Below are 24,014 nucleotides of genomic sequence, written 5' to 3'. Positions count from 1 at the left end.
CGGTGGGTTAACTGCCTTGTTCACGGGCGGAATGACAGATTTTTACCTTGTCAGCTCGGGGATTCAATCTTGCAACTTTACAGTTAACTAGTCCAACGCTCTAACCACCTGATTACATTGCACTCCACGAGGAGACTGCCTGTTACGCGAATGCAGTAAGAAGCCAAGGTAAATTGCTAGCTAGCATTAAACTTATCTTATAAAAAAACAGTCAATCAATTATAATCACTAGTTAACTACACATGGTTGATGATATTACTAGTTTATCTAGCGTGTCCTGCGTTGCATATAGTCGATGCGGTGCGTATTCGTGAAAAAGGACTGTCTTGCTCCAACGTGTACCTAACCATAAACATCAATGCCTTTCTTAAAATCAATACACAGAAGTATATATTTTTAAACCTGCATATTTTGCTAAAGGAAATCCAGGTTAGCAGGCAATATTAACCAGGTCAAATTGTGTCACTTCTCTTGCGTTCATTGCACGCAGTCAATGTATATGCAACAGTTTGGGCCGACTAATTTGCCAGAATTTTACGTAATTATGTAATGTAATAGGTAACGGGTCCGTATTTCACTGAAAGAATAAACGTCTTGTTTTCGAGATGATTAGTTTCGAGATTCGACTATATTAATGACCTAAGGCTCATATTTCTGTGTGTTATTATGTTATAACTAAGTCTATGATTTGATAGAGCAGTCTGACTGAGCGATGGTAGGCACCAGCAGGCTCGTAAGCATTCATTCAAACAGCACTTACGTGCGTTTTTCCAGCAGCTCTTCGTTGTGCTTCAAGCATTGAGCTGTTTATGACTTCAAGCCTATCAACTCCCGAGATTAGGCTGGTGTAACCAATGTGAAATGGCTAGCTAGTTAGCGGGGAGCGCGCTAATAGCATTTAAAATGTCACTCGCTCTGAGACTTGGAGTGGTTGTTCCCCTTACTCTGCAAGCTTTTGTGGAGCGATGGGTAACGCTGCTTCGAGGGTGGCTGTTGTCGATGTGTTTCTGGTTCGAGCCCAGGTAGGGGCGAGGAGAGGGACGGAAGCTATACTGTTACACTGGCAATACTAAAGTGCCTATAAGAACATTCAATAGTCAAAGGTATATGAAATACAAATCGTATAGAGAGAAATTGTCCTATAATTCCTATAATAACTACAAACTAAAACTTCTTACCTGGGAATATTGAAGACCCCTGTTAAAAGGAACCACCAGCTTTCATATATTCTCATGTTCTGAGCAAGGAACTGAAACGTTAGCTTTTTTATGTGGCACATATTACTTTCTTCTCCAACACTTTGTTTTTGCATTATTTAAACCAAATTGAACAAGTTTCATTACATTTTTGGCTAAATTGATTTTATTTATGCATGATATTAAGTTAAAATAAGTGTTCATTCAGTATTGTTGTAATTGTCATTATTACAAATTTTTTTTTTTTTTTAAATCGGCCGATTAATCGGTATCGGCTTTTGGGGGGGGGTCCTTCAATAATCGGTATCGGCGTCGAAAAATCATAATCGGTCGACCTCTAGTATCTAGTCAAACACAATTTTCTCCAGATGTTTACTAAGGGTTGATAACAGGCTAATTGGGCGTCAATTTGAGCCAGTAAAGGGGGCTTTACTATTCTTGGGTAGTGGAATGACTTTAGCTTCCCTCCAGGCCTGAGGCACACACTTTCTAGTAGGTTTAAATTGAAGATGTGGCAAATAAGAGTGGCAATATTGTCCGCTGTTAACCTCAGTAATTTTCCATCCAGATTGTCAGACCCCAGTGGCTTGTCATTGTTGATAGACAAAAATACTTTTTTCACCTCTTCCATACTGACTTTACGGAAGTCAAAAGAACAATTGATAAATACTTATTTTCCACCATAATTTGCAAATAAATTCATAAAAAATCCTACAATGTGATTTTCTGTTTTTTTTCTTCCTAATTTTGTCTGTCATAGTTGAAGTGTACCTATGATGAAAATTACAAGCCTCTCTCATATTTTTAAGTGGGAGAACTTGCACAATTGGTGGCTGACTAAATACTTTTTGCCCCACTGTACTTGGATGTGTAGTGTCAGCGTTTGTTTCTGACGTTTGCTTATCTTGCCAAAGAAAAAGTCATTGAAGTAGTTGACAATATCAGTGGGCTTTGTGGTGAATGAGCCATCTGATTCAATGAATGATGGAACCGAGTTGGCTTTCTTTTCTCCAAAATTTCATTTAAGTTGCCCCTATCATTCTTTATGTAATTGATCTTTGTTTCATAGTGTAGTTTCTTCTTTTTATTCAGTTTAGCCACATAGTGTCTTGATTTGCAGTATGTTTGCCAATCAGTCGGGCTGCCAGACTTAATTGCCATACCTTTTGCCTCATCCATCTCAACATACCATTTTTCAATTCCTCATCAATCCAAGGTGATTTAACAGTTTTTACAAATAATTGTCTTAATGGGTACGAGCTTATTAGTAACTGGAATAAGCAATTTCATAAATGTGTCAAGTGCAGCGTCTGGTTGCTCCTCATTACACACCACGGACCAGCAACTATTCTTTACATCATCAACTTAATATGAATCACTACAGAACTTATTGTATGACCTCTTATACACTATATTAGACCCAGCCTTTGGAACTGGTTTTCCTAGATACGGCTACTCTATTGTGATCACTACATCCTATGGATCTGGATACTGCTTTAAAGCTAATTTCTGCAGCATTAGTAAAGATGTGATCAATACATGTTGATGATTTCATTCCTTTGCTTGATGAAAAGCCAGTCGGTGTTTAAATCACCCCAAAAAATATACTTCTCTGTTATCAAGCACTTCACATACATTACCAAGCATTTCACACAAATTATCCATTTACTGACTAGCACTTGGTGGTCTATAGTGGCTTCCCACAAGAATGGGCTTTCGGTAAGACAGATTAACCTATACCCATATTACTTCAACAATATTTAACATTTGATCATCTCTAAGCCTTACAGTAATGTGGTTCTGAATAAAACAGCAACACCTCCCCCGTTGGCATTTCTGTCTTTTCTGTAGATGTTATAACCATTTATTGCTACCACTGTATTATCAAAGTATTATTTAAGTGAGTTTCAGAGATAGGCAGAATTTAATTTTAATTTTTTTAATTTTTAATTTTACCTTTATTTTACAGTTAAGAACAAATTCTTATTTTCAATGACGGCCTAGGAACAGTGGGTTAACTGCCTGTTCAGGGGCAGAACGACAGATTTGTACCTTGTCAGCTGATCCTAACTCCTATGGCACTAATAATAAGGAAGCAAACGATGCTAACTCCTATGGCACTAATAATGAGGATGCTAATGATGCTAACTCCTATGGCACTAATAAGGATGATGTTACTGATACTAACTCCCATGGCTCTAATAATGAGGATGCTAATGATGCTAACTCCTATGGCACTAATAATGAGGATAATAATGCTGCAAACTCCTACGGCACTAATAAGGATGATGTTACTGATACTAACTCCCATGGCTCTAATAATGAGGATGCTAATGATGCTAACTCCTATGGCACTAATAATGAGGATAATAATGCTGCAAACTCCTACGGCACTAATAATGATGATGTTACTGATGCTAACTCCTATTTAACTTATAATGATGACGCTAATGATGCTAACTCCTATGGCACTAATAATAAGGATGCTAATGATGTTAACTCCTATGGCACTAATAATGAGGATGCTAATGATGCTAACTCCTATGGCACTAATAATGAGGATGCTAATGATGCTAACTCCTACGGCACTAATAATGATGATGCTAATGATGCTAATGATGCTAACTCCTACGGCACTAATAATGATGACGCTACTGATGCTAACTCCTACGGCACTAATAATGATGACGCTACTGATGCTAACTCCTATGGCACTAACAATGATGATGCTAATGATGCTAACTCCTACGGCACTAATAATGATGATGCTAATGATGCTAACACCTATGGCACTAATAATGAGGATGCTAATGATGCTAACTCCCATGGCACTATTAATGATGATGCTAATGATGCTAACTCCTACGGCACTAATAATGATGACGCTACTGATGCTAACTCCTATGGCACTAATAATGATGATGCTACTGATGCTAACTCCTATGGCACTAATAATGAGGATGCTAATGATGCTAACTCCCATGGCACTAACAATGATGATGCTAATGATGCTAACTCCTACGGCACTAATAATGATGACACTACTGATGCTAACTCCTATGGCACTAATAATGATGATGCTACTGATGCTAGTAATGAAGATGATATTAATGCTACTGTTTTTGTCTTCATTGATGTCCTTACTAGTGATAAAGCTACTGATAAATACACTGTCATAATATAACATTTTATTGTAGATTATTTCATGCGTGACATTTCTGCAGTTTCTGTAATAAAAATGACATTAGCCTCGTCCCAGTCAGTGAACATATTTATAACATGATTAAATGATACTAGCCTGTCCCAGTAAATGAACATATTTATAGCATGACTAAATGATACTAGCCTGTCCCAGTAAATGAACATATTTATAACATGACTAAATGATACTAGCCTGTCCCAGTAAATGAACATATTTATAACATGACTAAATGATACTAGCCTGTCCCAGTAAATGAACATATTTATAGCATGACTAAATGATACTAGCCTGTCCCAGTAAATGAACATATTTATAGCATGACTAAATGATACTAGCCTGTCCCAGTAAATGAACATATTTATAGCATGACTAAATGATACTAGCCTGTCCCAGTAAATGAACATATTTATAACATGACTAAAACTGGTGTCCTAGTTACACTACTGTAACTGGCACAAGCTTGGCTGGAGGTGTGTGTCTGTGCGTGTGTGCGAGTGCGTGTGCATGTGTGTGTGTGTGTGTGTGTGCGTGTATAATGCAGTATCTTAGGATGACCTTGATCACTGGAGATCTACACACAAAACAAACAAAAAAACATACTGGACTCCTGCCAACACTCTGCAGTGTGTGTGTGTGTGTACACATACATGTGCTTCCGAACATGTGTGTGTGTGTGTGTGTGTGTGTGTGTGTGTGTGTGTGTGTGTGTGTGTGTGTGTGTGTGTGTGTGTGTGTGTGTGTGTGTGTGTGTGTGTGTGTGTGTGTGTGTGTTTGTGTGTGTGTGTGTGTGTGTGGTCTGAGCAGAACCAAAAAGGTTTCTTTCTTCACCACTTGCCAGATGTCCCTACCAGGACTGTTACTGTGGCAGATTCAGATCTGTCTCTATCTGCTCTCTGTGTGTGTGTGTTTGGAGTGCAGGGCAGGTGGTCTCTATGGTGATGAGACAAGCTGCCGGTTTGGATGAAACATCCATCACTGGGAGGGATGGGCATTGTGGAGTTTCACTATTATGGGTGCGGAGAGGGAGGTAGAATGGGTGGGGAGAGGGAGGGTAGAATGGGTGGGGAGAGGGAGGATAGAATGGGTGGGGAGAGGGAGAGGGAGGGTAGAATGGGTGGGGAGAGGGAGGATAGAATGGGTGGGAGAGAAAGAGGGAGGGTAGAATGGGTGGGGAGAGGGAGGATAGAATGGGTGGGGAGAGGGTGAGGGAGGGTAGAATGGGTGGGGAGAGGGAGAGGGAGGGTAGAATGGGTGGGGAGAGGGAGGGTAGAATGGGTGGGGAGAGGAAGGGTAGAATCGGTGGGGAGAGGGAGGGTAGAATGGGTGGGGAGAGGGAGAGGGAGGGTAGAATGGGTGGGGAGAGGGAGGGTATAATGGGTGGGGAGAGGGAGGGTAGAATGGGTGGGGAGAGGGAGGGTGGAATGGGTGGGGAGAGGGAGGGTAGAATGGGTGGGGAGAGGGAGGGTAGAATGGGTGGGGAGAGGGAGGGTAGAATGGGTGGGGAGAGGGAGAGGGAGGGTAGAATGGGTGGGGAGAGGGAGGATAGAATGGGTGGGGAGAGAAAGAGGGAGGGTAGAATGGGTGGGGAGAGGGAGGATAGAATGGGTGGGGAGAGGGAGAGGGAGGGTAGAATGGGTGGGGAGAGGGAGGATAGAATGGGTGGGGAGAGAAAGAGGGAGGGTAGAATGGGTGGGGAGAGGGAGGGTAGAATGGGTGGGGAGAGGGAGGGTAGAATGGGTGGGGAGAGGGAGGGTAGAATGGGTGGGGAGAGGGAGGGTATAATGGGTGGGGAGAGGGAGGGTAGAATGGGTGGGGAGAGGGAGGGTGGAATGGGTGGGGAGAGGGAGGGTAGAATGGGTGGGGAGAGGGAGGGTAGAATGGGTGGGGAGAGGGAGGGTAGAATGGTAGAATGGGTGGGGAGAGGGAGGGTAGAATGGGTGGGGAGAGGGAGGGTAGAATGGGTGGGGAGAGGGAGAGGGAGGGTAGAATGGGTGGGGAGAGGGAAGGCAGGGGAAGGAGTGGAGGAGGAGGAGAAGAGAGGGAGCTTTAATATGTGTATTAATATGACTAGTAGACTGTCTGTAAAACTGAGTTTCAAAAACACCTAGTTTATAACTGCTGTACTCCACTATGACACAAAAGGTGCGTCTGGATTTGGCGGATAGGGGGAAGGAGGAGGTGGGAGGGAGGGACGGACGGACAGAGGGAGGGAGGGAGGGAGGGAGGGAGGGAGGGAGGGAGCGAGGGAGGGAGAGAGGGAGGGAGGGATGGAGCGAGGGAGGGAGAGAGAGAGGGAGGGAGGGAGGGAGGGATGGAGCGAGGGAGGGAGGGAGTGAGGGACGGACGGACGGACGGATGGAGGGAGGGACGGAGAGAGGAGAAGAGTGGTGCAGTGTGAGTCGCGTGGCAGTGCTTTACCTCGATCTCTTCACAGCACATCCTCCCTCCTCCTCCTCTTTTTTCTTGCCACACCTCTAATAGAGGAGCGACCGGGAGTCGTTTTTATCCATCGCTGGAGTGGGATAACACACACATCACACCTCAGCCTCAGTCATGGTGTTCATCAGCTTGGCTCTCAAGTCTGTCCTGAAGTACTTCAACAGGAACAACAGCGGTAAGACACTGTGTGACTATTCTGTGACAGGGGTGTGTTAGGGGTTTGTCTCTGTGAGCAGGCAGATCGCTCAAGAGTGACTTCGAAATTGGACGTCTATCCATGTCCTGAGGACGTCAGGTAACGCCTTCTAGACTGGCCACTAGAAAACTTGGGTGTAAATCCCCAAGTAGCTCACACAGTCTCACCAGATCAGAATTAGACATTCTTCCATTTTTTCTCAAATGTCATATTTCGAAGTTCGTTTTTAAATGTTTAAGATTTAGGCATTAACTCCGGATGATTAAGGTTTGGGATTGGCTTAAAACAAAAACATCAACGCTCTATCTCTGGGTTCAAACATGACACTCTTAAGGTTAAGCATCATCTCAGAATGGTTGAGGTAAAGGTTACGGTTTTGAATAGTCTTTAAAACCTTTAAGACCTAATTAGTGTGAGACTGTGAGACCTAATTAGTGTGAGACTGTGAGAGTTAATTAGTGTGAGACTGTGAGACCTAATTAGTGTCAGACTGTGAGACCTAATTCGTGTGAGACTGTGAGACCTAATTAGTGTGAGACTGTGAGACCTAATTCGTGTGAGACTGTGATGAGATGAGAGCATGTGTGTGAGGAGGGAATGAGATATGTCTGAATCTGAATTACTCAACTTCAGATTCAGAGGCTTGTGTATGTAGTGACCTCGATGGTCCAGGGGAGCTCCAGGACAACATGCAAAGAAGATGCTGGAGACTTCAAATCATATTTTATTTGTCACATACACATGGTTAGCAGATGTTAATGCGAGTGTAGCGAAATGCTTGTGCTTCTAGTTCCGACAATGCAGTAATAACCAACGAGTAATCTAGCTAACAATTCCAAAACTACTACCTTATACACACAAGTGTAAAGGGATAAAGAATATGTACATAAAGATATATGAATGAGTGATGGTACAGAGCGGCATAGGCAAGATGCAGTTGTTTGTGTGTTTGTGTGTGTGTGTGTTTGTTTGTTTGTGTGAGTGTGAGAGTGTGTGTGTGCATGCGTACGTGTGTGAATACAGGCACGTGTGTATGTGTGTGTGTGTGTGTGTGTGCATGCGTGCGTGTGTGTGTGTGAATGAAGCTGTATGCACACGTCCCCAATACTCAGTGCAGTGTTTCTCCTAGGTCACCTTGACTAGTGCTGAGAGGAGAGAGGAGAGGGCGAAACAGAAGAGTGTGTGTGTGTTAGAGGTGTTTCATTCTAAGGAGGTTGGTTTCACATGCCAGGCCATGGATATATTACACAGCCAGCCCACCTCCCCTCCCTCCCTCCCTCCCTCCCCAGCCAGGTCCCCTCCCCTCCCTCCCATTCCTCAATCCCTTCCCTCCCTCCCCAGCCAGGTCCCCTCCCCTCCCTCCCATTCCTCAATCCCTTCCCTCCCTCCCCAGCCAGGTCCCCTCCCCTCCCTCCCATTCCTCAATCCCTTCCCTCCCTCCCCAGCTAGGTCCCCTCCCCTTCCTAAATTCCTCCCCTCCCTCCCATTCCTAAATCCCTCCCTCCCTCCCCAGCCAGGTCACCTCTCCTCCCCTCCTTCCTCAATCCCTCCCTCCCCAGCTAGGTCACCTCTCCTCCCTCCCATTCCTCAATCCCTCCCTCCCCAGCCAGGTCCCCTCTCCTCCCTCCCATTCCTCAATCCCTTCCCTCCCTCCCCAGCCAGGTCCCCTCCCCTCACACCCATTCCTAAATCCCTCCCTCCCTCCCCAGCTAGGTCCCCTCCCCTTCCCTCCTTCCTAAATCACTCCCTCCCCAGCTAGGTCCCCTCCCCTCCTTACTCAATCCCTCCCTCCCCAGCCAGGTCACCTCTCCTCCCTCCTTCCTCAATCCCTCCCTCCCCAGCCAGGTCCCCTCCCCTCACACCCATTCCTAAATCCCTCCCTCCCTCCCCAGCTAGGTCCCCTCCCCTCCCCTCCTTCCTCAATCCCTCCCTCCCCAGCCAGGTCACCTCTCCTCCCTCCCATTACTCTCCTCCCTCCCATTCCCCTCAATCCCTCCCTCCCTTCCTAGGTCCCCTCTCCTCTCCTCCCCTTCCTAAATTTCTCCCTCCCTCCACCGCCAGGTCACCTCCCATTCCTCAATCCCTCCCTCTGCAGAGGTCACCTTCCTCCCTCCCTCCCTCCCTCCCTACCCAGCCAGGTAACCTCCTCCCTCCCTCCCTCCCTCCCTCCCTCCCTCCCCAGCCAGGTAACCTCCCGCCCTCCCTCCCTTCCGAGCCAGGTCATCTCCTCTCCCTCCCCTTCCTCCCTCCTCTTCCTCCTCTATACCTCCCCTTCCTCCTTCCCTCCCCTTCCTTCCTCCCTCCCTCCCCTCCTTCCCTCCCCTTTCTCCCTCCCCTTCCTCCTTCTATACTTCCCTCCCTCCCCTTCCTCCCTCCCCTTCCTCCCTCCCTCCCCTCCTTCCTCCCCTTTCTCCCTCCCCTTCCTCCTTCTATACTTCCCTCCCTCCCCTTCCTCCCTCCCCTTCCTCCCTCCCTCCCCTTCCTCCCTCCCTCCCTCCCTCCCTCCCCTTCCTCCCTAGCCATGTCACCCTCCCCTCCTTCCCCTGGGGTCCAAACACATTAAGACACTTACATCACACATAAAACAAAATAAAAAATAGTACATCATGTAACATTGTTACACCCACTAGATATACAGCGGGGAGAAAATGTATTTGATACACTGCCGAATTTGCAGGTTTTCCTACTTACAAAGCATGTAGAGGTCTGTATTTTTTTTTTATCATAGGTACACTTCAACTGTGAGAGACGGAAATCCAGAAAATCACATTGTATAATTAATTTGCATTTTATTGCATGACATAAGTATTTGATACATCAGAAAAGCAGAACTTAATATTTGGTACCCGAAAACTTTGTTTGCAATTACAGAGATCGTTTCCTGTAGTTCTTGACCAGGTTTTTACACTGCAGCAGGGACTTTGGCCCACTCCTCCATACAGACCTTCAGGTCTCCTCCAGATCCTTCAGGTTTCGAGGCTGTCGCTGGGCAATACGGACTTTCAGCTCCCTCCAAAGATTTCTTTTTTTCTCACCTGGTCAGCTGATGTGTTGTGTATTGAAATTCCTAAGCGAAGGAAAGATAGAGAGAGACAGCGAGAGAGAGAGAGACAGCAAGAGAGAGAGAGACAGCAAGGAAAGATAGAGAGAGAGACAGCATGGAAAAAGACAAATAGCAAGGAAAGAGAGAGAGATGGCAAGAGAGAGAGAGAGACGGCAAGAGAGAGAGAGAGACGGCAAGAGAGCGAGAGAGAGAGAGACGGCAAGAGAGAGACAGCGAGAGAGAGACAGCGAGAGAGAGAGACGGCAAGAGAGAGAAAGACAGCAAGAGAGAGAGAGAGAGAGACAGCAAGAGAGAGAGAGAGAGACGGCAAGAGAGAGAGAGAGAGAGAGACGGCAAGAGAGAGAGAGAGAGACGGCAAGAGAGAGAGAGAGAGAGAGACGGCAAGAGAGAGAGAGAGACAGCAAGAGAGAGAGAGAGAGACGGCAAGAGAGAGAGAGAGAGACGAAAGAGAGAGAGAGAGAGAGACGGCAAGAGAGAGAGAGAGAGCAAGAGAGAGAGAGAGAGACGGCAAGAGAGAGAGAGAGACGCCAAGAGAGAGAGAGAGAGACGGCAAGAGAGAGAGAGAGAGAGAGAGAGACGGCAAGAGAGAGAGAGAGACAGCAAGAGAGAGAGAGAGAGACGGCAAGAGAGAGAGAGAGAGACGGCAAGAGAGAGAGAGAGAGACGGCAAGAGAGAGAGAGAGAGACGGCAAGAGAGAGAGAGAGAGACGGCAAGAGAGAGAGAGAGACGCCAAGAGAGAGAGAGAGAGAGAGACAGCAAGAGAGAGAGACGGCAAGAGAGAGAAAGACAGCAAGAGAGAGAGAGAGACAGCAAGAGAGAGAGTGAGAGACGGCAAGAGAGAGAGAGAGACAGCAAGAGAGAGAGAGAGAGACGGCAAGAGAGAGAGAGACGGCAAGAGAGAGAGAGAGAGACGGCAAGAGAGAGAGAGAGACACCAAGAGAGAGAGAGAGAGACAGCAAGAGAGAGAGACGGCAAGAGGTGAAAGTAGAAGAGTGCATAACGTAGATGCCAGAAGGAATACAACTTGACTGCTATGAAAGTGAACTGTGTTCACGTGGGATCAGGGGTGTATTCATTCCGTCAGATTCTGTCGTAAAAACGTTTCTTAAATGTAAGCAAACGGAAACAGGGGATAAACATACCTGAATTTGTCCAAAATTAACTCTGTTTTGCAACTGCTGGACTAAAGATTACACCCACTATCAGCTACATGCAGGCAACAGTGTGCAAGGCGGTATTGAATGTCATTGTCTGTCACCTCAAATTTGTCTCTCGACCTGTGTGCACCTACAGTACGTTGCAAGCTTTCATTCATAGGCTAGGTTGTAGCAACATAGAGAAATTAGAGTATCATGCAGTAGCCTACACGTATCACTGTTACATTGAACCAGGCGAATGGAACATGAATGACAGTCATCCAATATGCTGTATTAGAAATAAGGCCGTGCTCAGGAAAACAAAACCCTCCTGGATCTGAAACGGCACTGGTGTGTCTCTTCACAGTCCCCGTTGTTCCATAAGGTGTATTTTTATCTATTTTTTAAAAATCAAATTCTACTGCTTGCATCAGTTACCTGATGTGGAATAGAGTTCCATGTAGCCATGGCTCTATGTAGTACTGTGGAATAGAGTTCCATGTGGTCATGGCTCTATGTAGTACTGTGGAATTGAGTTCCATGTAGTCATGGCTCTATGTAGTACTGTGGAATAGAGTTCCATGTAGTCATGGCTCTATGTAGTACTGTGGAATAGAGTTCCATGTAGTCATGGCTCTATGTAGTACTGTGGAATAGAGTTCCATGTAGTCATGGCTCTATGTAGTACTGTGGAATAGAGTTCCATGTAGTCATGGCTCTATGTAGTACTGTGGAATAGAGTTCCATGTAGTCATGGCTCTATATAGTAGTGTGCACCTCCGATAGTCTGTTCTGGACTTGGGGACTGTGAAGAGACCTTCTGGTGGCATGTCTTGCGGGGTATGCATGGGTGTCTGAGCTGTGTGTTAGTCGTTTAAACAGACACCTCGGTGCTTTCAACGTGGCAACACTTCTTAGAAGAACAGGTGGTGATGAAGTCAATCTCTCCACTTTGAGCCAGGAGAGATTTACATGCATATTATTAATATGAGCTCTCTGTGTATACTTCGCTACACTCGCATCAACATCTTCTAACGATGTATATGTGACCAATACATGTTGATTTGATTTGATTTAAGGGCCAGCTGTGCTGCTCTGTTCTGAGCCAAATGTAGGTCCCTCTTTTCTGGCGCCTGCTCACACGACTGAACAGTAGTCCAGGAACGACAAAACTAGGGCCTGCAGGACCTGCCTCGTTGATAGTGCTGCTAAGAAGGTAGAAACTAGGACCTGTAGGACCTGCCTCGTTGATAGTGCTGTTAAGAAGGTAGAAACTAGGACCTGTAGGACCTGCCTCGTTGATAGTGCTGTTAAGAAGGTAGAAACTAGGACTTGTAGGACCTGCCTCGTTGATAGTGTTGTTAAGAAGGTAGAAACTAGGACCTGTAGGACCTACCTTGTTGATAGTGTTGTTAAGAAGGTAGAAACTAGGGCCTGTAGGACCTACCTTGTTGATAGTGTTGTTAAGAAGGTAGAAACTAGGACCTGTAGGACCTACCTTGTTGATAGTGTTGTTAAGAAGGTAGAGCAGCACTTTATTGTGGACAGACTTCTCCCCATTTAGCTACTGTTGTATCAATATGTTTTGACCATGACAGTTTACAATCTAGTGTTACTCCAAGCAGTTTAGTCCCCTCAACTTGCTCAATGTCCACATTATTCATTACACGATTTAATTGAGATTTAGGGTTTAGTGAATGAGGGTTTAGGGTTTAGTGAATGAGGGTTTAGGGTTTAGTGAATGAGGGTTTAGGGTATAGTGAATGAGGGTTTAGGGTTTAGTGAATGAGGGTTTAGGGTTTAGTGAATGAGGGGTTTAGGGTTTAGTGAATGAGGGTTTAGGGTATAGTGAATGAGGGGTTTAGGGTTTAGTGAATGAGGGTTTAGGGATAAGTGAATGAGGGGTTAGGGATAAGTGAATGAGGGTTTAGGGTTTAGTGAATGAGGGTTTAGGGTATAGTGAATGAGGGGTTTAGGGTTTAGTGAATGAGGGTTTAGGGATAAGTGAATGAGGGGTTTAGGGTTTAGTGAATGAGGGTTTAGGGTGTATTGAATGAGGGTTTAGGGATAAGTGAATAAGGGTTTAGGGTTCAGTGAATGATTTGTCCTAAACACGATGCTTTTAGATTTATAAATATTTACGACCAGCTTTTTCCTTGCCATCCATTCTGAAACTAACAGCAGCTCTTTGTTAATAAGTACTGCAGTGATTTCAGTCGCCGTAGTAGGTGATGTGTATAGTGTTGAGTCATCAGCACACATAGACACACTGGCTTTACGTGAGACTGCTTGTTGATTTTACAGGGGTAGATTATAGACCGATGGATATTTAGGCTGTATTATCCCCTCTGTTCTCTCTACTGTGGTCACACACACACACACACACACACACACACACACACACACACACACACACACACACACACACACACACACACACACACACACACACACACACACACACACATACACACATACACACATACACACACACATACACACATACACACATACACACACACACACACACACACACACACACACACACATACACACACACAATGGTACTATTTGTAATTTGGGAGGAAACCTGTGTGTTTGTGTGTATGTTTTCCTGTGTCCGTGTTGTAATGAATGGAAATAAACATCTCTCTGTCTCTCTCTTTTTTCCATCTGTCTCCTTCTACCTCTCTGTCTCTCTCTCCCTCTCTGTCTCTCTACCTCTCTGTCTCTCTCTCCCTCTCTGTCTCCCTCTACCTCTCTGTCTCCCTCTACCTCTCTGTCTCCCTATACCTCTCTGTCTCTCTCTACCCTCTGTCTCCTTCTACCTCTCTGTCTCCTTCTACCCTCTGTCTCTCTCTACCTCTCGGTCTCTCTCTACCTCTCTGTCTCCTTCTACCTCTCTGTCTCCCTCTACCTCTCTGTCTCCTTCTACCTCTCTGTCTCCTTCTACCTCTCTCTCTCTCTCCCTTTCTGTCTCCTTCTACCCCTCTCTCTCTCTCCCTTTCTGTCTCCCTCTACCTCTCTGTCTCTATCGCTACCTCTCTCTCTCCCTCTACCTCTCTGTCTCCCTATATCTCTCTGTCTCTCTCTCTACCTCTCTGTCTCCTTCTACCTCTCTGTCTCTCTCTCTACCTCTCTGTCTCACTCTACCTCTCTGTCTCACTCTACCTCTCTGTCTCCTTCTACCCCTCTCTCTCTCTCCCTTTTTGTCTCCCTCTACCTCTCTGTCTCTCTCGCTACCTCTCTCTCTCCCTCTACCTCTCTGTCTCCCTATATCTCTCTGTCTCCTTCTACCTCGCTGTCTCTCTCTCTACCTTTCTGTCTCCCTCTACCTCTCTGACTCCTTCTACCTCTCTCTCTCTCTCCCTTTCTGTCTCCCTCTACCTCTCTGTCTCTCTCTCTACCTCTCTGCCTCCCTATACCTCTCTGTCTCTCTCTACCTCTCTGTCTCCTTCTACCTCTCTGTCTCCTTCTACCTCTCTGTCTCCTTCTACCTCTCTGTCTCCTTCTACCTCTCTGTCTCTCTCTCTACCTCTCTGTCTCTCTCTACCTATCTGTCTCTCTCTACCTCTCTGTCTCCCTCTACCTCTCTGTCTCCTTCTACCTCTCTGTCTCCTTCTACCTCTCTGTCTCTTTCTTTTCTCTCTCTCCGTTTCTCTCTCTAGCTGTCAGACTGGACGAGGACAAAAAGTGGTCCGTACACTACACTTCCCAGAAGCCTCAGCAGGAGACACGGCCCTCTTGTGTGGATGACCGCCGCACCGTACTCAGAGGTAAGAGGTCAGGGGTCAGGGAGGAGGGGTCATGTTAGAGGTGATAGGTGAGGGATCTACCTAAATACCTCACTACCCACTGGTCATAGAAGTCAGTTTAACATCTAATTTATATACAGTCGTGGCCAAAAGATTTCGAGAATGACACAAATATAAATTTTCACAAAGTCTGCTGCCTCAGTTTGTATGATGCCAATTTGCATATACTCCAGAATGTTATGAAGAGTGATCAGATGAATTGCAATTAATTGCAATGTCCCTCTTTGCCATGCAAATGAACTGAATCCCCAAAAAACATTTCCACTGCATTCCAGCCCTGCCAAAAAGGTCCAGCTGAAATTATGTCAGTGATTATCTCGTTAACACAGGTGTGAGTGTTGACGAGGACAAGGCTGGAAATCACTCTGTCATGCTGATTGAGTTCGAATAACAGACTGGAAGCTTCAAAAGGATGGTGGTGCTTGGAATCATTGTTCTTCTTCTGTCAACCATGCTTATCTGCAAGGAAACACGTGCCGTCATCATTGCTTTGCACAAAAAGGGCTTCACAGGCAAGGATATTGCTGCCAGTAAGATTGCACCTAAATCAACCATTTATCAGATCATCAAGAACTTCAAGGACAGCGGTTCAATTGTTGTGAAGAAGGCTTCAGGGCGCCCAAGAAAGTCCAGCAAGCGTCAGGACCGTCTTCTAAAGTTGATTCAGCTGCGGGATCGGGGCACCACCAGTACAGAGCTTGCTCAGGAATGACAGCAGGCAGGTTTGAGTGCATTCTGCATGCACAGTGAGGCGAAGACTTTTGGAGGATGGCCTGGTGTCAAGGAGGGCAGCAAAAAAGCCACTTCTCTCCAGGACAGACTGATATTCTGCAAAAGGTACAGGGATTGGACTGATGAGGACTGGGGTAAAGTCATTTTCTCTGATGAATCCCCTTTCCGATTGTTTGGGGCATCCGGATAAAAGCTTGTCCGGAGAAGACAAGGTGAGAGCTACCATCAGTCCTGTGTCATGCCAACAGTAAAGCATCCTGAGACCATTCATTTCTGGGGTTGCTTCTCAGCCAAGGGTGTGGGCTCACTCACAATTTTGCCTAAGAACACAGCCATGAATAAAGAATGGTACCAACACATCCTCCGAGAGCAACTTCTCCCAGCCATCCAGGAACAGTTTGGTGACGAACAATGCCTTTTCCAGCATGATGGAGCACCTTGCCATGAGGCAAAAGTGATAACTAAGTGGCCCGGGGAACAAAACATCAATATTTTGGGTCCATGACCAGGAAACTCCCCAGACTTGAATCCCATTGAGAACTTGTCCATCCTCAAGAGGCGGGTGGACAAACAAAAACCCACAAATTCTGACAAACTTCAAGAATTGATTATGCAAGAATGGGCTGCCATCAGTCAGGATGTGGCCCAGAAGTTAATTGACAGCATGCCAGGGCGGATTGCAGAGGTCTTGAAAAAGAAGGGTCAACACTGCAAATATTGATTCTTTGCTTCATGTAATTGTCAATAAAAGCCTTTGACACTTATGAAATGCTTGTAATTATACTTCAGTATCCCATAGTAACATCTGACAAAAATATCTAAAGACACTGAAGCAGCAAACTTTGTGGAAATTAATATTTGTGTCATTCTCAAAACTTTTGGCCACGACTGTAAATATATACGTAAATTCAATATGAAATCAACAGCAAATGTTATCAATCTCATTGGATTTAGGTTAGAAGTTGAGTGGAAAAAAAAGATCCAAATCCCTTTACTTTGGTTTTCCATATTGAATCAACATCATCACATTGAACATTTTTTTTGTATGTTGTTGAAATGACGCAGAACCAACGTTGTTTCAACGTTAGACTGATGATAGAAAACATGTTGTTAAGTCCCTCTGTCTGGCTAGCCAATCAGATGGTTTTAAATCTCAGAGGGGGAGTGAAGGAGGTCATTCTTCTGTCTGTAAGGGTTTTCTTCTGGTGAAAGAGAGGCGGACCAAAATGCAGCGTGGTGGTTATTCATGTTTAATTTATAAAGACACTACACATGAGATAACTAACAAAAACAATAAACGTGTGAAAACCTAAACAGCCCTATCTGGTGCAAACACAGAGACAGGAACAACCACCCACAAACACACAGTGAAACCCAGGCTACCTAAGTATGATTCTCAATCAGAGACAACTAATGACACCTGCCTCTGATTGAGAACCATACTAGGCCGAAACATAGAAATACCCAAATCATAGAAAAACAAACAGACTGCCCACCCAACTCACGCCCTGACCATACTAAATAATGACAAAACAAAGGAAATAAAGGTCAGAACGTGACACTGTCTGTCTAGCCAATCAGATGGTTTTAAATCTCAGAGGGGGAGTGAAGGAGGTCATTCTTCAGGAAGGAAATGGAATTAGACGTAGCTGTAGTTTATTTATATAGAGGACTAATTAGAGATGAGTCTGTTTCTATCTAGCTCATCTGGCTAGACTCTTTCAGTATGAACACACAGATAGGGAACACATTTATCTGACTTTTCCTTGTACAGACAAACAGATGCATTGCTTACAAATAAAGTTGATATGCTGAAATAATATAATATATAAAACAAATATGAAACATGTAGCTGTGTACCCTCTGAGTACCTCCTCTAGCACCAGGGTCAGCACACTCGCCAGTGTTTTTTTCAAAGTCATTTTCCACACACAGTCTGTGCCTGTATTTAGTTTACATGCTAGTGAGGGCCGAGAATCCACTCTCACATAGGTACGTGGTTGCAAAGGGGATCAGTGTCTTAACAGTGCAATTCGCCAAGGCAGGATACTCTGAGGGCAGCCCTATCCAGAAATCTGACAGTGTACCTACATAATTGCGCACCCAACTCACTCGGGTTCTTCCCTATATCACATTTGACGTTGTCCGTAAGCTAGAGTTCACAACAAATCAGACATGGATTGAAAGACCTGTGTGTTGTGGTGATCAGGCATTCTCTTGGCAAGAGCCTCTCGGTGGATGCTGCAGTGTACCCAAGAGCCTCTCGGTGGATGCTGCAGTGTACCCAAGAGCCTCTCGGTGGATGCTGCAGTGTACCCAAGAGCCTCTCGGTGGATGCTGCAGTGTACCCAAGTGGCGTCAGGAGCAACAGCTTGCACACGTATTACCACTCCACTAGGTCTCCCTGTCATGGCTTTTGCACCATCAGTACAGATACCAACACATCTAGACCACCAAAGTCCATTTAATGTCACAAAGCTGTCCAGTACTTTATAAATATCCTCTCTTGTTGTCCTGGTTTCCAGTGGATTCCAGAAGAGGATGTATTCTTTAATTGACCCCACCTAAACGTAACAGACATATACCAGGAGCTGTGCCAGGCCCTCCACATCTGTTGACTCATCCAGCTGTAACATACATATACCAGGAGCTGTGCCAGGCCTGTTGACTCATCCAGCTGTAACAGACATATACCAGGAGCTGTGCCAGGCCCTCCATGTCTGTTGACTCATCCAGCTGTAACAGACATATACCAGGAGCTGTGCCAGGCCTGTTGACTCATCCAGCTGTAACAGACATATACCAGGAGCTGTGCCAGGCCCTCCACGTCTGTTGACTCATCCAGCTGTAACAGACATATACCAGGAGCTGTGCCAGGCCCTGTTGACTCATCCAGCTGTAACAGACATATACCAGGAGCTGTGCCAGGCCTGTTGACTCATCCAGCTGTAACAGACAAATACCAGGAGCTGTGCCAGGCCCTCCATGTCTGTTGACTCATCCAGCTGTAACAGACATATACCAGGAGCTGTGCCAGGCCCTGTTGACTCATCCAGCTGTAACAGACATATACCAGGAGCTGTGCCAGGCCTGTTGACTCATCCAGCTGTAACAGACAAATACCAGGAGCTGTGCCAGGCCCTCCATGTCTGTTGACTCATCCAGCTGTAACAGACATATACCAGGAGCTGTGCCAGGCCTGTTGACTCATCCAGCTGTAACAGACATACACCAGGAGCTGTTCCAGGCCTGTTGACTCATCCAGCTGTAACAGACATATGCCAGGAGCTGTGCCAGGCCTGTTGACTCATCCAGCTGTAACAGACATACACCAGGAGCTGTGCCATGACACATCTGTTGACTCATCCAGCTGTAACAGACATATACCAGGAGCTGTGCCAGGCCCTCCATGTCTGTTGACTCATCCAGCTGTAACAGACATTTACCAGGAGCTGTGCCAGGCCCTCCATGTCTGTTGACTCATCCAGCTGTAACAGACATATACCAGGATCTGTGCCAGGCCCTCCACGTCTGTTGACTCATCCAGCTGTAACAGACATTTACCAGGAGCTGTGCCAGGCCTGTTGACTCATCCAGCTGTAACAGACATACACCAGGAGCTGTGCCAGGCCTGTTGACTCATCCAGCTGTAACAGACATATACCAGGAGCTGTGCCAGGCCCTCCATGTCTGTTGACTCATCCAGCTGTAACAGACATATACCAGGAGCTGTGCCAGGCCTGTTGACTCATCCAGCTGTAACAGACATATACCAGGAGCTGTGCCAGGCCTGTTGACTCATCCAGCTGTAACAGACATATACCAGGAGCTGTGCCAGGCCCTCCATGTCTGTTGACTCATCCAGCTGTAACAGACATATACCAGGAGCTGTGCCAGGCCTGTTGACTCATCCAGCTGTAACAGACATATACCAGGAGCTGTGCCAGGCCTGTTGACTCATCCAGCTGTAACAGACATATACCAGGAGCTGTGCCAGGCCTGTTGACTCATCCAGCTGTAACAGACATATACCAGGAGCTGTGCCAGGCCTGTTGACTCATCCAGCTGTAACAGACATATACCAGGAGCTGTGCCAGGCCTGTTGACTCATCCAGCTGTAACAGACATTTACCAGGAGCTGTGCCAGGCCTGTTGACTCATCCAGCTGTAACAGACATACACCAGGAGCTGTGCCAGGCCTGTTGACTCATCCAGCTGTAACAGACATATACCAGGAGCTGTGCCAGGCCCTCCACTTCTGTTGACTCATCCAGCTGTAACAGACAAATACCAGGAGCTGTGCCAGGCCTGTTGACTCATCCAGCTGTAACAGACATATACCAGGAGCTGTGCCAGGCCTGTTGACTCATCCAGCTGTAACAGACATATACCAGGAGCTGTGCCAGGCCCTCCATGTCTGTTGACTCATCCAGCTGTAACAGACATATACCAGGAGCTGTGCCAGGCCCTCCATGTCTGTTGACTCATCCAGCTGTAACAGACATATACCAGGAGCTGTGCCAGGCCTGTTGACTCATCCAGCTGTAACAGACATATACCAGGAGCTGTGCCAGGCCTGTTGACTCATCCAGCTGTAACAGACATACACCAGGAGCTGTGCCAGGCCCTCCATGTCTGTTGACTCATCCAGCTGTAACAGACATATACCAGGAGCTGTGCCAGGCCCTCCATGTGCCAGGCCTGTTGACTCATCCAGCTGTAACAGACAAATACCAGGAGCTGTGCCAGGCCCCTCCCTGTTGACTCATCCAGCTGTAACAGACATATACCAGGAGCTGTGCCAGGCCTGTTGACTCATCCAGCTGTAACAGACATACACCAGGAGCTGTTCCAGGCCTGTTGACTCATCCAGCTGTGCCAGGCCTGTTGACTCATCCAGCTGTAACAGACATACACCAGGAGCTGTGCCAGGCCCTCCATGTCTGTTGACTCATCCAGCTGTAACAGACATATACCAGGAGCTGTGCCAGGCCGGTTGACTCATCCTGCTGTAACAGACATATACCAGGAGCTGTGCCAGGCCTGTTGACTCATCCAGCTGTAACAGACATATACCAGGAGCTGTGCCAGGCCCGACACATCTGTTGACTCATCCAGCTGTAACAGACATATACCAGGAGCTGTGCCAGGCCCTCCATGTCTGTTGACTCATCCAGCTGTAACAGACATTTACCAGGAGCTGTGCCAGGCCCTCCACGTCTGTTGACTCATCCAGCTGTAACAGACATATACCAGAGCTGTGAGGCCCTGTTGACTCATCCAGCTGTAACAGACATATACCAGGAGCTGTGCCAGGCCTGTTGACTCATCCAGCTGTAACAGACATATACCAGGAGCTGTGCCAGGCCCTCCATGTCTGTTGACTCATCCAGCTGTAACAGACATATACCAGGAGCTGTGCCAGGCCTGTTGACTCATCCAGCTGTAACAGACATACACCAGGAGCTGTGCCAGGCCTGTTGACTCATCCAGCTGTAACAGACATATGCCAGGAGCTGTGCCAGGCCTGTTGACTCATCCAGCTGTAACAGACATACACCAGGAGCTGTGCCATGTCTGTTGACTCATCCAGCTGTAACAGACATATACCAGGAGCTGTGCCAGGCCGGTTGACTCATCCTGCTGTAACAGACATATACCAGGAGCTGTGCCAGGCCTGTTGACTCATCCAGCTGTAACAGACATATACCAGGAGCTGTGCCAGGCCCTCCACGTCTGTTGACTCATCCAGCTGTAACAGACATATACCAGGAGCTGTGCCAGGCCCTCCACGTCTGTTGACTCATCCAGCTGTAACAGACATTTACCAGGAGCTGTGCCAGGCCTGTTGACTCATCCAGCTGTAACAGACATATGCCAGGAGCTGTGCCAGGCCCTCCACGTCTGTTGACTCATCCAGCTGTAACAGACATATACCAGGAGCTGTGCCAGGCCTGTTGACTCATCCAGCTGTAACAGACATACACCAGGAGCTCCAGGCCTGTTGACTCATCCAGCTGTAACAGACATATACCAGGAGCTGTGCCAGGCCCTCCATGTCTGTTGACTCATCCAGCTGTAACAGACATATACCAGGAGCTGTGCCAGGCCTGTTGACTCATCCAGCTGTAACAGACAGACTCATCCATAACAGACCAGGAGCTGTGCCAGGCCCTCCACGTCTGTTGACTCATCCAGCTGTAACAGACATATACCAGGAGCTGTGCCAGGCCTGTTGACTCATCCAGCTGTAACAGACATATACCAGGAGCTGTGCCAGGCCTGTTGACTCATCCAGCTGTAACAGACATATACCAGGAGCTGTGCCAGGCCTGTTGACTCATCCAGCTGTAACAGACATATACCAGGAGCTGTGCCAGGCCTGTTGACTCATCCAGCTGTAACAGACATATACCAGGAGCTGTGCCAGGCCTGTTGACTCATCCAGCTGTAACAGACATATACCAGGAGCTGTGCCAGGCCCTCCTGTCTTTGACTCATCCAGCTGTAACAGACATTTACCAGGAGCTGTGCCAGGCCTGTTGACTCATCCAGCTGTAACAGACATATACCAGGAGCTGTGCCAGGCCTGTTGACTCATCCAGCTGTAACAGACATATACCAGGAGCTGTGCCAGGCCCTCCATGTCTGTTGACTCATCCAGCTGTAACAGACAAATACCAGGAGCTGTGCCAGGCCTGTTGACTCATCCAGCTGTAACAGACATACACCAGGAGCTGTGCCAGGCCTGTTGACTCATCCAGCTGTAACAGACATATACCAGGAGCTGTGCCAGGCCTGTTGACTCATCCAGCCCTCCATGTCCTGTTGACTCATCCAGCTGTAACAGACATATACCAGGAGCTGTGCCAGGCCCTCCATGTCTGTTGACTCATCCAGCTGTAACAGACATATACCAGGAGCTGTGCCAGGCCTGTTGACTCATCCAGCTGTAACAGACATATACCAGGAGCTGTGCCAGGCCCTCCATGTCTGTTGACTCATCCAGCTGTAACAGACATTTACCAGGAGCTGTGCCAGGCCCTCCATGTCTGTTGACTCATCCAGCTGTAACAGACATATACCAGGAGCTGTGCCAGGCCCTGTTGACTCATCCAGCTGTAACAGACATATACCAGGAGCTGTGCCAGGCCCTGTTGACTCATCCAGCTGTAACAGACATATACCAGGAGCTGTGCCAGGCCCTCCATGTCTGTTGACTCATCCAGCTGTAACAGACATATACCAGGAGCTGTGCCAGGCCCTCCCTGTTGACTCATCCAGCTGTAACAGACATATACCAGGAGCTGTGCCAGGCCTGTTGACTCATCCAGCTGTAACATACATATACCAGAGCTGTGCCAGGCCCTGTTGACTCATCCAGCTGTAACAGACATATACCAGAGCTGTGCCAGGCCTGTTGACTCATCCAGCTGTAACAGACATATACCAGGAGCTGTGCCAGGCCTGTTGACTCATCCAGCTGTAACAGACATATGCCAGGAGCTGTGCCAGGCCCTCCACGTCTGTTGACTCATCCAGCTGTAACAGACATATACCAGGAGCTGTGCCAGGCCCTCCAGGCCTGTTGACTCATCCAGCTGTAACAGACATATACCAGGAGCTGTGCCAGGCCTGTTGACTCATCCAGCTGTAACAGACATTGAGCTCATCCAGTCTGTTAATCCAGCATAACAGACACCAGGAGCTGTGCCAGGCCTGTTGACTCATCCAGCTGTAACAGACATATACCAGGAGCTGTGCCAGGCCCTCCACGTCTGTTGACTCATCCAGCTGTAACAGACATATACCAGGAGCTGTGCCAGGCCTGTTGACTCATCCAGCTGTAACAGACATATACCAGGAGCTGTGCCAGGCCCTCCACGTCTGTTGACTCATCCAGCTGTAACAGACATATACCAGGAGCTGTGCCAGGCCCTCCAGGCCTGTTGACTCATCCAGCTGTAACAGACATATACCAGGAGCTGTGCCAGGCCTGTTGACTCATCCAGCTGTAACAGACATACACCAGGAGCCCTCCACGCCTGTTGACTCATCCAGCTGTAACAGACATATACCAGGAGCTGTGCCAGGCCTGTTGACTCATCCAGCTGTAACAGACATATACCAGGAGCTGTGCCAGGCCTGTTGACTCATCCAGCTGTAACAGACATACACCAGGAGCTGTGCCAGGCCCTCCATGTCTGTTGACTCATCCAGCTGTAACAGACATA

At 47.1% G+C, this 24,014-nt stretch overlaps 1 protein-coding gene across 1 annotated transcript in view; it reads left to right on the top strand.

Moving 5' to 3' along the window:
• Positions 1–24,014, top strand: part of LOC115122350 (uncharacterized) — a 67,342-nt gene that overhangs the window by 27,256 nt on the left and 16,072 nt on the right. Inside the window, exon 2 of the mRNA XM_065025895.1 lies at positions 14,902–15,009. Within this exon, the coding sequence (XP_064881967.1) occupies positions 14,902–15,009 (108 nt within the window). The remainder of the gene's footprint in view (positions 1–14,901; positions 15,010–24,014) is intronic.

The sequence above is a fragment of the Oncorhynchus nerka genome, linkage group LG12, assembly GCF_034236695.1.
Source record: "Oncorhynchus nerka isolate Pitt River linkage group LG12, Oner_Uvic_2.0, whole genome shotgun sequence".
Taxonomy (NCBI): Eukaryota; Metazoa; Chordata; class Actinopteri; order Salmoniformes; family Salmonidae; genus Oncorhynchus; species Oncorhynchus nerka.
Note: the sequence above shows the minus strand (reverse complement) of the source record. Positions and strands in the feature narration are given on the sequence as shown.